The 16,445-nt window shown below is 42.4% G+C and overlaps 2 protein-coding genes across 3 annotated transcripts in view; one reads left to right on the forward strand and one right to left on the reverse strand.

The window, feature by feature from the left end:
• The window catches only part of LPIN2 (lipin 2), a 43,380-nt gene extending 39,010 nt beyond the window's left edge, over positions 1–4,370 (forward strand). For both annotated transcript variants that reach the window (XM_074549209.1, XM_005486670.3), the window contains exon 20: positions 265–4,370. In XM_074549209.1, coding sequence (XP_074405310.1) covers positions 265–409 — 145 coding nt within the window. In that variant the 3' untranslated portion in view covers positions 410–4,370. The remainder of the gene's footprint in view (positions 1–264) is intronic.
• The window catches only part of EMILIN2 (elastin microfibril interfacer 2), a 39,850-nt gene continuing 27,032 nt past the window's right edge, over positions 3,628–16,445 (reverse strand). Inside the window, exons 7-8 of the mRNA XM_005486669.4 lie at positions 13,014–13,151; positions 3,628–12,359 (exon numbers count right to left, since the gene is read on the reverse strand). Coding sequence (XP_005486726.1) covers positions 12,022–12,359; positions 13,014–13,151 — 476 coding nt within the window. The 3' untranslated portion in view covers positions 3,628–12,021. The remainder of the gene's footprint in view (positions 12,360–13,013; positions 13,152–16,445) is intronic.

A 16,445-nucleotide genomic window follows, 5' to 3' on the forward strand; every position in this document is an offset into this window, starting at 1 on the left:
TTATAAAATAATTGCATTTATGACTGTGATCTCCTTTTACATGTGAAATGTGGAAAACCTTATTTGCTGGGAACTTAGAGCTTTTGATACTTGAATGAAACTTTTCAGAATGAAAATTGGAAAAATAGAGTTCAAAATCTATTTTGTGGTAGTGGGGCCTTATTTGACTAGAACTTTCTGGTCTGGACTGCTAAAGCTGCTTTTGGCTACATCTGAACAGTAACTAGACTGTTAAATAATGGTCTTTCTTCTCCTTTAATACAGGTATTACAGACTAAGCGAGCTTGTGGAATATGTGTTCCCATTGATTAATAAAGAACAGAATTCTGCATTTCCGTGCCCAGAATTCAGCTCTTTTTGCTACTGGAGGGAGCCTCTTCCTGACCTTAACATGGATGACCTGGCCTGAAAAGTACTTCTCACCAGGAGATGGAATTTCATATTGAGCTACTCAACCTCAGTTTAATGTGAAGAACTTTCTTAATGAGGATGCTAATTTATACATTGGTACCGTAAATCTTACTAAAGAAATCACTTTAATTTCATTGGTTTAAAACAAAGAAAATGCAAAGCTACTGTCTTTTTTTTTTTTTTTTTGTGGGAGGGTGTGTTGGTTTTTGTGTTTGTTTGTTTATTGTTTGTTAATGTATACCTGTTCTATGGCACTTGAGATTGGCCTGTCATTGATGGTCATGGTACCCAAGTGCTTCAGGGTAACTAAATACTGAGGTAAAATACGACTTTGCATTTTCATTAATACAGACCTTATTGTAAACACAGATTATTCTTTTTATGTTGTCTTAAGTATATTTTCTAAAATGAAGCCAAAAAATGTATGGAAACTGCCAAATAGAATGTCAGACCTATTAATGAAAAAGGAGCCAGAGCCTAAGACCACTGTGCTCTTTCTCAGCTAGAATACAGAAAATGTACAGACCTTGCTAGCCTGGCAGATTCTGAAGACATAAAATTCCTCTTTAAATGTAAATATGCCTTTTGTTACATGTACAAGACTGGGCTTGTACAAATCACACTCGAACTAACACTGCTTATTACTTTTTTTTTTTTACACACAATGTTAAAACTACTTCATGAGCTTGTTAAAATGAAAGTTGTCTTCAGACACTTGTATGGCTTTTGTTATTTTCAGGCTGTGCTGTGTCATGTTAAATTTTCATCAAGAAAAATCTTGGAACATTTCTGTAAGAGTTGGGGAACTGGCATTTTTATTTCCTTTTTCAGCACAGATATAATGTGTATGTGTGTGTATGCTGTGTAGGCCAGTAAAATGTGTATGTATAGATTATATTCAGGGAATTGCAATACTAAAAAATAATTATGTATTTAATTTTTTAATTGCCTACTGCAGGTCTTTCCAGACTTCTGTATTGCAGGTTTTCAGTAGCTGGAAGAAAATGCAACTCAGTAGTGAGGTTCCAGCTGTGAGAATGGTTAAATGCTGCAGAGCAGAATAAAACTTTTTTTTCCTTTTTTTTTTTCCTTTTTTTTTTTTTTTCTTTTTAAGAAGTTTTGGGTTATTTGCAAACATCATGCTGGTCATTCCTCAGGTTCCAGTCAGAGCCTGTGAACAAATTACATTCCAATTCTGGTGTTTATCAGCTATAAAAGCAGCTAATTGACTTTCTCCAAAAGTACTTGAAGGCAAAGGTGGCTGCTTTTTAAGTTGAATTAGTGCATTTAACTTCTTTTGGACAAAACTATGTTAGAATCTATCATTCCACCAGCCCAAAGGGCTTAAGGACTACAGTCATTTAAACACCAGATCATTCGGTTTTGCTACCTGCAAAAGCAGACATTTAGAGGATTTATCACCCCTCCAGGAGTATTTTTTCCTCCATTGTCAGGCTGTCCTAACCCTCAGTTCTGATGTAACATCAGCTAACTCTGGACAATTGGTGAACTGCTCGGGGGGGGGGCATTTATAAATCACTTTATGAATGAAATTTCTTCCCCCCCCACAATTATAAAATTCTTGTGTATTTCTGCATTTGTAAAACACTGGATAATGAGTGGAGGCAAGCAAAGTCAACCTGGAATCTCTTTCAGAGCAGGAGAAGGAGAGTGGTATAAAAAAACTTACCTGTCACGGTGTGTCATACATGTCAGTGAATTGAAAGGCATCCTCATTTTTGTACTGTGAGAACAACAACTTCTGTGGTTCTTGGTCACCAATCTACTCAGTCTTTAAGTAGAGAGTTGAATCCACAGGATTCAACTCAAAGGATATTCTACTACTTTTTTCTTGTATTTTTTTTCAATGTCAGAAGCTTGCAAACATCATTCCATGTATTTTTTCCCCCTTTTCTTACGTTTTATCCCATAGATTTCATTAGAAACTGAAATTTTCATGATCACCAAGTGCTTTGAATATCAATGTGATTTGAGCTTTTAAGTCACTTAAATACTTTAAAATGAATAAATAAGAATCCAACATAATAAAGTATTTTAATTACAAGATTAAATATTATATCTAAAGATTCTATTTTGCATAAAGGAAGTGAAGCAGCCTTTCCTCAAACAGTCTTTTTGTGGCTGTCAAAATTTGCTTTACCATGCTTAAGTCTACTCTTGGTAGCCCTGGTATTACACAGCTTTTCTAAAAATAAAAGCACTTCATGAAACCATGATGAGTTCCCAAATGGGACTGATTGTTATCATGGTTTGACTGTGTCTTTTTGGGTTAATATTCTTTTTTCACTTTTTTTTCCCCCTTCAATTCCCTTCAACTTTTCAGACTGTTGTAAAGATAAGCTGTGGATTTCAAGGTGGGGTCTTGAGTAAATGAGAAGTGTGGAAAAAATAGTATCAGGTATATTTCCAAATACATGTACTTTCAGCTGGTATGAACATGGGGTTGTGTGAGTTTTGTTGAGAGCTCTTCATTCTGCTAGCATGTCACTTTGCATTGTAGGAGTGTTGAAAAGGTTGCTTAATTAAAAAGACAGATTGGTTTTTCTCTGTAACAGCTACAGTTTGATATTTGTTTTTTGATAAAATGTAAATGTTGCTGAGTCTTTCTGATACGAGTAGGGCAGGGAGTTTGGTTTTTCTAACTCTGGCTTGTATTTGAAGCTTTTCAGATTGTTTGTTAACCCCATTTAGGGACAATATGGGGCTGTCGTTGTGTACCTGTGTTCTCGGGGCTGCTGGGCACTTTACTGACTCCAGAGCAGACATCTCGTTGCTATCAAGCTGTGGGCTTGTGCCACAACATGAACGTGGAGGGGGTAAATAAGAATTATGTATTAGCTTGACCTTTGTTACCTTAGTGGAGAGAAGTGGCCTGAAACGAATGTTTGAGAACAAGTTGTGCTATACTGGTGTAAAATTAGCGCAAGCTACATCATTCTTTCTGTGAAAGAGGAACTTCTAAGTGTGCCTGGCTCTGGGCACACACACACCCCTGTTGTTAAGACTGTGTTGTTGAAGATGCAGATCCTCTTAGCGTTGGAAGCCCTCAAAGGCTGAGTCAATGACACCTGTCTGGGAGTAAATAAGGAACATTGCAATTCAAAACTTGTTAGTGACTTGGACATTACCCGTTTGTATAATGATTTAAAGATCAGCAGTTTAAAGGGTATGCATTTCTGGATTTAATTTTTAAAATTTATTTACTGTACCAAGCATGTTTGTACTTCAGAAGATTGAGCTTTCATTCCCAACAGTGTACAAGTGCATGTGCAATCCTGGCTCATGTCTTCTTAACTTTCTGTCATCGGTATATGCCTTCCAAAACCCTTTTTTTTTTTTTTCTTTTCAACTGGAAAAGTTTTAACACTTGTGTCAACTCCATTATGGGACTTCTGAAGCAAACTCTGAATCTGTTTATGGTAAACGTGAAAGAGATGAGATTTCATGTTAATATTTCATGCAAGTCTTCTAGAAAATGCTGTCATATGGATGAGTTGTTTAAATGACTGTCATGCAAATTCCTTGTGAAACATCACAGATAGAGAATTTGAGATGCCTTTAAAGTGTCACTTTTGTCTGAAGAAATTTTAAGTTCCAGAGTTAAAATTTGCTAAATAGAAAAGAATTGTTTGGGACTTTTTTACAGTGTTAATTACTTCCAGATGAAAGTTAAAATGTTGGTTTATTTTGAGGCTGGGAAAACTCTCTTCAGTCATTTGTTTCATTTTTATCTTGAAGATGTGGAATACTTGATTATTAAGCAACCCAATCACTAATAAGATAAGATAGTGTGTTTAAAATGTCAAATCTGTGATCATACCAATACAGTGGTTTTTGTTAAGACTGGACTGTCTTGGGTACAGCAACCCACACTTCAGTGCAATGTTTATTGGTGTTCGGAACAATGTTATCACAATAAAAACAGACTTAAAGTTAAATTTCTCTTTACTTTGTATTTGATAATTCCTTTATTGTACTGCTGAATGACTAAACGTGGGGCTGTTAAAATTGTGTTTATATTCAGCATAGAATTCAAGTTGGTCTTCTCAGGATACAGTATATTTGCTTTCTTTCAGGCTCGATTTACTTTTTTCAGAGTATTTTTACAGCTGATAAAAAATTGCTGTCATCAAGCTTAACTTCTGTGCCAGTACCAATACTGGGTTTCAACTATAATAAAAAGCAAACATGCACTTGGTAATATAAAATATCAGGTATCAGAGGCACGACTTGGGAATCTACAAGCTGCCTTGAATAAAAAGTTGTAAGTGCTGTTTGAGCTCTTGTAAATCTGCCCTAATTTGGAGTTTTATCCTATTTCAATCAAAGTTAACTTTTCCCTTTCAAGGCAAAGAGTATTGTCTTCCATAGCAGTTGTTAAATCACTTGAAGCAAATATTGTGAGGCAGTCTTGGAAAAGGGGCCTCAGGCTTTCAGTAGAAATTAATTTTCCTGGTCTCTTGCTGCACTTGGTAAATGCAACCACCTAGCAGCCTACATAGAAAACCTGGCTGTTCAGTCAATTATGATGGATCTGCATGAAAAGGTCAGTGATGCTGTGCCTCTCAGACCTTCTGTGGTGTCATTGCTGTTACTGCTGGTGTTCTGTCAGCTCCTGTGCTCCTGCCAGGTTTCCCCATGACTCTGCTGACACGCTGCACTCGTTCTTCCCACCAGTCTGCTCACTGCCCATCCTTCACACCTGGGTCCCACTGCGTCCTTGGTGCTGCAGTGAGTGACTCTGCCACTGCAAGCAGCAGAAAGGTGGTGTGTCCTATGTATGCCAAATGTTTGGATCTGTTGCAAAAACTTTTCTGAACTGGCATTGTTTCTCCCGTGTCCACCTTACTGTGATGCACTCCTACTAGGGTGGTCTTGTTCTTGGTGGATGGATTTTTCTGTCTTGGAGCAGCTGGTTTCAATGTGTAAAGAACAGAATCCTGATTTCCAGGAGCAGAATGCTGTGCCTGGAGTTCTGTCATGTGCACACCTCAGTTGGTGCACTGAGGACCTGCAGCCCTGCACTTTTTTGGTGGGAAGTGTGTGCATGCTGCCCTTTGCTGCCAGCTGAGCTCCTGTGCCAGCGGTGAGCTGAGCACCGAGCCAGCTCAGCTTGGTTTTCTGGCACACGTCCCCTGTGCTGTGTGCTCAGAGATTTCACTGTTGGGCACAGCAAGGGTTTGCCAGGGTCTTCTGCCTGGCAGGGATGGCCCCTCCTGTGCAATGTGTTTCCTAAGCAGTCCCCTGCTGCTTTTCCTCCTTTCCCTTGCCTTAAATTAATCAAACCCCCACTGGTGTTTCTGTCACACTTGAGCACTGGTACACCTCCTGTTGTTTCTGGTCCTGTCTTTTAGCCAACCTTTCCCTGCCCTCTCTTTTTAATTCCCCTTCCTACCCTGCTGGCCTCTAATCTTACATTTCCCACTTCTGATGATACCTCCTGTGTACCTGCTCTGGTGATCACAAGCAACAGCATGAACTGCTCAGCCTGGAACTGGCTCAAGGGCAGGGCTCAGAGGGTTGTAGTGAAAGGGAAGAAGACTGCTGCTGCCTGGTGATGAGTGACCAGTGGTGCTCCTCAAGGCTTAATTCCAGGGCCAGTTCTGTTCAATATATTTATCAGTGGGCTGGATGCAGGAGCTGAATGCACCATTTGCAAGTTTGCTGACAGTGCCAAACTGGGAGATGCTGTTCACTCTTGAGGGACAAGGCCTTGCAGAGAGCTGGATCCTATCCTAGATGGATATGAGTGCTCAGCAGCTCTGCTCTGCAGTGTTGTCATGGTTTAGGAATGGTATTCCCCAGTTTTGTATTCCCACTGAAATGCCCCAGACCACCGAGCTTTCTTACCCCTCCTCCAGCTCTCTCTGTTCCCCTGTGGAGGGCTGGAAATGACAGCTGGAGGCACACAGAGCTAAAGATCACAGGTTGAGATAACAATTTACTAGAAACAGCAGTGAAATAAGGAACTAACAACAGTGATAGGAACAGAGCGTACAATTCATATCCAGTTGCTCACCCCTGCTGCAAAACTTAACCCTGTCCAAGCCAGAACCAGGACAAATGCAAAGGTCAGTGATTGGTAAAAATGAACAAACAAACAAAGTCCAAACAACTAACAACCCCCAAGGATCCCCAAACTACAGCTTTTATGGAAGCTCTTGTGTGTAAGGCAGCCAAGTGCACTCCCCACATGGCATTGGATGCTTCCTTTTCCCAGGAAGCCACCCTGGATTCCCCATACTCTTGAACTTGAAGCTGCTTTGATACACCACAAAGAAGGGGGTCCTGCCAGGGCCATGGGAAGGGCTGGCTGCCCACACTCTCAGTCACTGGGGAACACCCATGCCAGCAGGATGGATGGAGGGGAGTGCAGCCCAGGAGGGGTCTGTCAGTGTTTAAGAGGCATTAAAGGCAAAGAGCAATGCCTTTAACCAACATGCTTTAGCTTTTGTCTAGCACTGAATTGGTCAGGCACTTGGAGTAGGTGATGGCTGTAGGTCCCTTGCAACTGAAATTCCATCTTTGCCAGGAATCAGGGCAGTGACCGAGCAACTGAGATGGACAAGAGCTGTGTTGGCAGAACTTCTATGTCCTACAAAGTCTATGTGACACAGTGCTTGACACTGAAAAGTCATTTTAAATCTACATGCAAGCTTGACTGAGAAGCCAGAAACTGCAGTTCTAAAGGCGGTGGAAAAGAGAACAAAATTTTTGGCTTACAATGCTGCTGTATTCCCTGGAAAGCAAAAGAGCATCAAGGCATTACACAAGAGGTAGGCTTTATTTGGACATATCTGCAGTTGTTTTCTGTCACACACTTCCTTCATGTTCCTGGATATTTCTCTCCCCCTTTGAGATTATTTTTATATGTGCATGAATATATGTGCAGACATGCATATCTAAATCATACTTTGAAACGCACTGTTCTTTTTGCTGAAAAATGTTAGTAATGTTCCTTTTTTCACAATCAAGACAGTGAAATAAATGCCAAAACCTGGTTATGCAGTAACATGTTACAAGGTGTTGTTTGAAATCTCCCATATACAAAAAATTGGCAGGGCTGCTGTTCTGCATCCCAGGTCTGCAGGCACATTGCAAAAAGATTATGTTGGCTGGAGCACAAGTCGGTCTTGTGATGACAGGAGACTGCCCCCAGGTATTCCTGGTAGCTGGATGATTTAACTCTGCCATTATGCAGGAGCACCCAGCAGCTGACCTGTACCTGCTGAGAAAGTCTCAGTGGAGTGCAGATTCCTCCCATCTCCAAGCTGAGACCATAAATGCATTTCTAGTTTTAGTGAAAGAGACCCATGGCCACTGCTGGGCTGTAATACAAGGACTTAGCCAATCAGCAAACAATCACTTCCAAATGCATGCTGTATTCTCAGGAACGAGTTCAATCCTGATTTGAATCTCCTGATTGTAGTTGGGGAACTCTTTACCTTGCATTCCTAGCACATTTTAAAGTTGCATGGGGTGGTGATGGGCATGTTGTTTCAAGTTGTTTTCTTATGCTTTCCACCTACAGCTTGCTTGACTATTTTTAATTTTTCTTGTTGGGCCAGCTGGTTTCATCAAACCAACTGGAGGCTCAGTGACACTGCACAAAGTTGCTGCAACTAGGCTGGTGTACACTGAAAGGAAATGTGATAGAGTACCACAGAAAGTCCTCATAGCTTGAGTGTTCTCAAAGTGGGCAGTAGAAAAATGTCTTTGCTGTCTCCAGAGGCCTTAATAGCAAATTAAAATAATGAGGTAGGACTTTCTTACACATTTTGCAGTGAAAATTGGTATTCCTGCTTTGCTGCAGTCTTTCCTGGGGATATGACTGATTTATATGTCACATTGGGGTTTTAGGACCTGCTTGCCACATTTGGCCAGAGGCAAGTGTCTCTGCCTGTCAGCATGCTGGCTTGGCTTCAGATGTTCTGGCTGCTAAAGCCCTGCCTCTGGGAACTCACCTGTCTCACAAGGGATGCTGCCCTGGAGACTCATCTGGTTTGGATTTTTGCAGTCCCTAGGAACCACAGGGCCTTGTGACTGGCTGAGGCACTGTCAGACACGCATCTGCCTGCAGAGCTTTGCCTGGTAGAAGGTGAGTTTCTTCCTCTTTTGATATCAAATTAGAGCACTGGGCCCAACAGATACTGTATTGTCTAAGAGTCTTGCAATTCTCATGTACTGCATTAGTGAACTACCTACAAAGCAGCTCTAAAAGGTAGCACTGTGATCTGTGAGACAGGCACCAGTCCTATCTTACAGCTCCCACCTCCTGGATTTTTTTTAAGGCTTTCTCAGTTCACAGATGCTTCCTATTTGAGCTTGTGGGTTCTCCTGGATGTGGCAGTCAAATCATAAACCCAGTGAGAAATGCTCCTTTCAGTGCAGGTCTTTCTGTGTGCTGCTGCTGCTGATTCTCACCAGATGTAAATGCTCTGTCAGCAAGCTCAGGTATTCTGGAGCAGAGCTCTTGCTCCTTCCCTTGAAGCTGGGCTGCTCTGTGTGGAGCCAACCCTTGTCAGGCCTATGAATGCATTTGTGCCTGAGTCTCTTCCAGCTCTTGCATTATTAATATTTAATCCAAGCACTGACTGGAGCAGACACAAACTCAGGTTCCATTCTCCCTTTCCTTGTTGATGAGCTACATCCCTGTGGTCTTCCCAGCTGGGTGAATATTCCACCTTGTAAGCTCCAGGAAAATAACCTAATTAGGAGGAACCAAACCACCTACCCTGATTACAGCAATTACCAAGGAAGTGCAAATTAAGGTCAAATCCCTCTCAACGAAGGTGGGAATCTTAGATAGATAGAGGTTCCTTGTAAAAGGTCATAGCTTTACCCACCCACGCAGCTTGAGATGAATGGGAAGCTCTCCCTCAAAAGTCCAAAGTGTCCTCAAAATAAGGTGCTGGGATTGTGCCCTGCTGTGACACAGTTCAGGGAATGCCCTACAGCAGTGTACAAGTACCAGTTACGCTGCATTTTGATGCTTAAACTGTCCCAGCACAGGCAGCAGCAGATCCTGGGTCTAAAGGGAAACTTTCTGGTGGAAGATGGCCCTGTCCCATCAGCAGAACTGGGCTTGTGAAGATCTGTGGGTTGGATTTAGGAATCTCCTGGAGCAGTTAGATAATAATTAAATGATCTATAATGATTAAATAATTGATTTGCAACTCTCAGCACTAAACTTGCGCTGCTGATTCTTAAAAATTTCTCACTTGGGGGGGAGGTGGAACAAAAAGTTTATGTTTGGCAGCTAGGTCTCCCTAAGCACTCAGCTCATTTTGTTTGTTTCCATGAGTCATTTTTAGAAAAGTCAACAATAATCTTGAGTCATACATAGTCTGGAGCCAGCTTCTTAGAGAACACAGCTTTCTGGAGGAGAGTGAAAAATATCCTGAAAGGAAAAGTGCTTCTCTGGCTTTTGTACGTAACAAGTTATGTTTTTAAAGTGAAGAAAAAGCGTATTATACACTTGGCTTCTGAAAGCACAGAAAACAACCCTTCCTGTCTGTCCCTACCATTCTGAGCCCTAGGAAGGCATGGGACAGAAAGGACAAAAGAAAGCTGAGCTCCCCCTTGAACGAGTATGTGGTTGCTGACTGTGTGCAAATGCTCAGGTCCAGAAACACAGGCAGGGAAAGGGGACGGAGGCGGCTCCTTCCATCAGTGCAAATTCACTGTACATCTCTGGCTGCTGCTCTGTCAGAAACAGCCTTCCAACTACAAACACAGTCTGCCCCAGCTCCTGCTTAACTCTAACACCATCATTTCTGGAAATCAGGTGTCAAGAGATCTTCCCAAATCAGGTGCTTTAAAACTCCACCCACAGTTTCCTTCCTGTGCTCACAAGTGCCCCAGTGCAACCCTAGCTGCACCAGGACTGACTCAGAGGTCCCCTGTGGACAGAAAGGGTTTTTTTTGCCTGCTCTTCTTAAAGCAGTTCAGCTTCCAGGATGTGATAGTTTGTTGTGGGAAGGCCCCAACTCATTGCCTGGAAACATAGTTATTAGGGAGTATCTGTTCCAAAACGAAGTAACAAAAGCCCAAATCTTCCATCTGATTTCTTCAGAAAGGAAGAGCTTCAGCTAAATACAATGTACTGCTTTACAGCGCAGGGAGTTCTTCCCTCACCTAAAAAAATTGTTCTGAGGCTACAAACAGCTGTTCTGCATTTGTAATAAGGAAAATACACTACACAAACCACTATGATAAATATAGTTCTATGTGGCATGAACAGACTACTAAAAAGGTCAGTTGATATAAAGAATGTACAGGTGACAAATATATGTACATGTGAAAAATGAATATACAGACCTGCTCTCAGTTAAACATGGCTGGATTTCTTTTCAGCCACGGAAGTGATTAAAATGCTAAGTCCTAAGAGCCAAAGCATCATTTTTATTACCTCCACTGAGAAGTGGCTAGTGTGCAAAATAAAATACTGCTGCCTCAGATGCGCTTACCTGTTTAAGCTAAGAAATCTGCTTGATCCATAGAAACAGATGCTGAGTGTTAAAACAAACCTCACTCAAAAGCACTGATGCAGGAGGCTGTCACAACAACTCTGGCAGAGCGTTGGTTTGTGCATTTGACAGTATTGGCCAATAACATTATTTTCCTTTATTAAGTATTTTTTCTCTGATTTGTCTTATGCACCAAAAACTTCCCTTCTAATGCAAACACTGCTGGACTGCCAGAAACAGGCCCTGTAAAATTTTTAAAATTTTGCAAAATCACCACTCTTCTAGCTAAGCAAAGTTGATTCTGATTTTTCTGACCTGTTTTCTTAATTTCCAGCAGCAAGCTTTAATCTCAAGAGTGTCACGAATAACCAATCATCTTTTTTACTCCATAAATAGACAATAACTGTTCTGCATCTTTCAGTAGTAGCAACTGCACCTTGCGTTCATATATAACATCTTCCCAGCAGAAAGCTGAGGCAAGTTTCTCCCTCTGCTGCTGCTTCCACCTGACTGAGTCACTCACCTTGTCTCCCAGCACAGTGTTTGGCCCTTAAAGGCAAGAAAGAAAACTGGTGCAGGTGAATATCATTTTGCTTTGCACCACCACAGTTTGCAATTGCACTGAACAAACTGATTATGCCAATGCACATTACTAAATAATACAAGGAATAAAAAGTTGTCAAGCATATCCACTACAATTTCACTTTCTTGGCTCTGCTTTACTGAAAACATGAAAATAGCTGACCACAACTGTAAACTTGAGCAGAGATGTAAACTTTGATACACTAGGGACAATTTGAAAAACTAGGGAAAAGATTGCAAAGGCAATTGACTAGGGAATAGCTGGAGCACAGTGAAGAAGTATCTATTGAGAACATACTTGTTGTTTAAACAGTTGTTCTGCTTGTACAGGTAAAGGGCTTGGGAAGGAGTTCATTTAGCTACAGAAATGTGTCTTTTGTAGCTATCTCTGGAAACAAGGGACAAGGAAAGTGTTTCCCCACAGACTATAAACCCATCACTGAAATCAAATATATAAACTGAATATATTAAAGCTTTGAATTTTATTACACTTAATTTCTTCTGAATATCTTACCCTTCTCCCCTGTTCAAGGTAAACCTAAACATGAGAAATGGAAGGATAAAGGAGAACTCCACTAAACGTAGAGTACATTTCGTCAGAGTCCGTGTAGGCCAGTTTGCCTCCCGTTACGACAACGTTCACTTCGTCTCCTGCTTTGAGGTGAAGAACAAGGTGGAACGTCCCAGGACCACCACAGGTCTGTTTCCCCGAGTAGGGTTTGTGATACTCCAGCAGTTCCCTTCTGTAGCCAGCGGTGTGGAGCTGAGCCACGCTGGCGTTGGAGACGGACAGCACCGCTTCCACGTACTCGTCCCTCTCCGGGGCCAGCACGGCCGTGATCAGGTAGCGCCCTTCGTACGGCGACGTGAAAATGCCTGCAGAACAGAGAGAGCCTGCACTGCCCACAGCCACTCAACACGGGGACACCTGACTGCCCTCAGCACAGTGACAAACATAAAGCCACGTGGGTCACCCACTGCTTCCTGCAGGCAACAGTCAGCCTGGGCAGGGACCAACTGATGGGAGTCACAAAGGCGAAGGCACACCTTGCACTCTGTGCTTGAGAAGGAGGCAGCTCCCAGTCTGGGACCTTGGAGAGGCAACATGAGAACCTCTCCCTCTCCCACCTCTCCCTCTCCCCGTGACCCAGCCACAGTGAAGTGGATGAGTAAGGAACCTCACCTCTGCTCAGCTGGGCTCAGGTGGGCTGAGGAGCACCCCCAGCTGTGCATGCAGAGGTGAGCTGGGCCTCAGCAGTACTGGGCACTCATGGAAAACCAGCCATGAAAGTGTGGCTGTCCACACCCACAGGGAGCTTTTACCCCCATGTGTCTGGTTTAGATGGACTTGGTTTGTTCCATGTTCCAGCAAGGCCTGTCCACATCCACAGGGAGCTTTTACCCCCATGTGTCTGGTTTAGATGGACTTGGTTTGTTCCATGTTCCAGCAAGGCCTGAGGTAACATGGAACACTGGTAACCCCTGCTCCTGCCTGTCCAGCATGCCTGGGGTGCATTCCTTGGCTGTTACCTGTATTGGGATTATAGTAGTCGCCGTCATTCACAAGCACTTTGTTGAAGTGAACCACGCCAACATCACTGGAGAAAGGCTTCTGTGTGAGCCCAGCAGAAAATGACACCAGGGAGGGCACGGCAGCAGTGGCAGGGCCTGAAATGGGTAACAACACGAGTCGGAATCACATCAAGAGCATAACACAGCCTTGTTCCTATGATGCTTTATAATTCTCTGTCTGTTCCTGCACATACTCCACTTGGACTAATCCTGCCAATTGCAGGATGCCAGAATTAGCAGAATACATATTGCTGGCCCAGGCCCCAGGTATCTCATCATAAAATTTACTGAGCACCATAAAGTTCCTGCCTTGGCCATAGGTTGCTTTTGGGTTTTGTTTTCCCTTCTAAGGAAACAGTACGTGGCTAGTAAATGCTGGCAGTGGAAATCCCAGCACACTTCAATTCAAAAATGCTTCTGCCCAAGACCTTTCTCAGGACAGAGGCAGCCTTTCAACATGACCACTCTCCATCACTATCACAATGGCCATAGGAATGCTAAAGATTATAGCTCATACCAGCCTTCCTTGTCATGTTGAGAAGCTGTGCACAGCTTAGATCTCCCACTTTCTCTGCCAAAGCCCACTGAAAATGGCTATAAGAATATATAACATTTCTGTATTAATGCAAAGAGAACTTTTTGTCTTTCTCCAGCACTTCTCTTTTGGAGGACTTTTCACTTGACAATTTTCCTTCTTTTCTCACCAGATCAAACAGAGGTACTTTATAGTGGTTATCCAAATACTAGATGAATACTGCTGTTAGACTGAGTTGCATGGAATATAATTTGGACAATGAAGACGAATTTTTACTTTTAACAGACAATATCAAGTGTTCAGTGCTCAGTCACTTATTAGTCCCATTCCAAATACCTTCCCTTTAAACATTTTCCTTAAGGCAGTACACTGCTAGAGTCAATTCTTGGTGCTTTGTCTGGGCACGTAGCTAAACAACAAATGCCCTAGAGTTGTCCACAGCTGCTGTTTCACCCTGCTCCTTCTGCCTTCCTTAAAATTAATGTTTGGCCTCTCCCTCTCAATCAGAGATGCCCATCAGCAACAATGCTAAATTCATCAAATCCTGAATTGAAAGGGACCCACAAGAACCACCTAAGTCCAACTCCTGGCCCTGCACAAGACCCCAGCAATCACACCATATGCCTGAGAGCATTGTCCAAACTCTTCTTGAACTCTGTCAGGCTTGGTGCTGTGACCACTTCCCTGGGGAAGTTGCAGTGCCTGACCAGTGTAAAAACACTTTTCTTAAAATCCAATCTAATTCAGATGATATTGCTTAAAACTGAAGCTTAAAAAGTCACATAACTTCACCTAAAATGTGGATATACAAATGTTCTGCTGTTCACTGTTTTTCTGAATAACTCAGCCTGAGGGGATGGGGAGGAGAAGGCAAAGGGGAAGACAAGCCTGCAACTTCAGAGTTGGCAGATAACCACGCTGATTTCCCTCAGGGGCTGGTAACCAGCTGCCTCACTTATCTTTTGAAATCTTCTTATTCAGCATTTTGTTTCAAGCTCAGAAGATAGACAGAAGCCCTTTTTCATTACTCCTACCTGCCAGTGTGCCTGCAGGTGCAACTGCAAGCTAAGATGAGGTTATTTGAAAGGACCAAAATTAATTGCAGGAAGCCTAGTTACTTAAACAGCTTCTGTAAAGCTCCACCACCTTAACACAATGCTGCTTACACAGAAAGCTACTCTCAGCTTGAGACTGAAATTAACTGAAAACAGACCTCAAATTGTTGGCTCACTCAAAAGGTTTCTTTCCCCCGCAGTAACACTGCAAAATGGAATAAATCACGTGTTGCCTGCCCAGAAACACTGCCAGCTTTGGAGCAGCAACAGCTCTGTTTGGGTTGGTGTCACCTGAATAATGGAGTGGCTCTCCACAGTTTCCTTCAAGATTTTCCTTCACTAATTGCTAGAGTAGTTATTAGATGTAACTATTTGTTGCTAAGCTGATGAAATTGCTTCAGCTCTGCAGCTGAGTTCAGCACACCATATGTATCTATTCAAAGGAGAAATCTTAAACCTGTCTAAATATCCTGTAGATCAGTTCAGGGGGTGATATAAGGTCACACAGTAAAGATGCACTGTGTCTGTGCTCTCCTCTCCTCTTCCCACCTTCTAGATGGAGTTGTGCCTGTTTGAACTTTTCACAATTCCTACCAACACCTCAGCAGTGCTTTTTCAAAAAGCACCATCTTCTCCTACATGTCCCCTCTTGCAAACACTTTTCTTCAGGCAAAGATCAGTTTCTTGAAGGAAGGTCCAGGCTTGGACACTTACTTTCACTTAACTAGTCAATACTGAGGAAGTATAAACATCAGGAAAAGAAAAACAAAGCATTTTAAAGCTTTGAACCAGAGGCACAGCTCAGATGAAGAAACTGCCAGGCAGACAAAAAGTTTCACAGAAGTTTCAACCGCAGTTTTACTCCCTCTTTTGGGGAAGGAAAAATGTCTATTGACTTCAGATGCATTCAAGAAGGTTTCACTTGAGATATTACACATGCAGGTAAGCAGGAGCAGGTAAGTCTGTTCTTGGCAATCTGTGCTACTGTAATGCATTCTGAGGAGTCAAAAAACCACAGAAGATGCATGGGTGGCCCTTGTTAGGCTACATCTCCTTCCACCCATCTGCTAGCTCTGCTCCTGGTTCCAAGCACAGTTCATGCCTCCCACAGAGCCCAAGGGCCAGAAGGAAAGAAAAGAAAAAAGATCATGAAGCAAAACAAAACAGCACACAGCACAGGCATTGGCTATCAAGATGAAAGGAGAAAAAAATAACAATGTGAAGGTGCTGTGGACAACTGCTCAGCAACTGGAATGAGGATTCTTCAAGAACTGACACAGAAGAAAGAATAAGTACATAATTCATTTGTCAATAGGCACTTATGGATACACCCTTGGATACAGCAGGAGTAAGGGGGATTTGCCAGATTTCCTCTCACATATGGTCAATACTCCTAAATCAAAATGAGGGCAAAGTGCGTAATTTCAGTTAGAGCAAATGGGACAAAATACAAGCAATTTATCACTTCCCTGCCTATTTTTTTAAACACTCCAATTTGACCTTAACATCTCACTCCTCCTGCCTATGGCTTGGCCATGCAGCACAGCACCACACTGATTTCCACGAGCCAGTGCTCAATGAAACTGCTAAGTCACAGTGATTCTGATGTGGATGATATCTTGGTGTTGTACTTTCCTGCTGAGTCTGTTAGTAACATCTGTCTGCTCTTACAATTCCATCCTTTCACACTGCAGCAAGAGAATATTGCTCCAGCACTTGCCTACTGTTCCTTATACATAGCTAAGGAATCTGAAAAAATAAAAATCAAGAAATGCTCTGGTACTGGAAGATGCAAATCAT

The sequence above is a fragment of the Zonotrichia albicollis genome, chromosome 1 (assembly GCF_047830755.1).
Source record: "Zonotrichia albicollis isolate bZonAlb1 chromosome 1, bZonAlb1.hap1, whole genome shotgun sequence".
Taxonomy (NCBI): domain Eukaryota; kingdom Metazoa; phylum Chordata; class Aves; order Passeriformes; family Passerellidae; genus Zonotrichia; species Zonotrichia albicollis.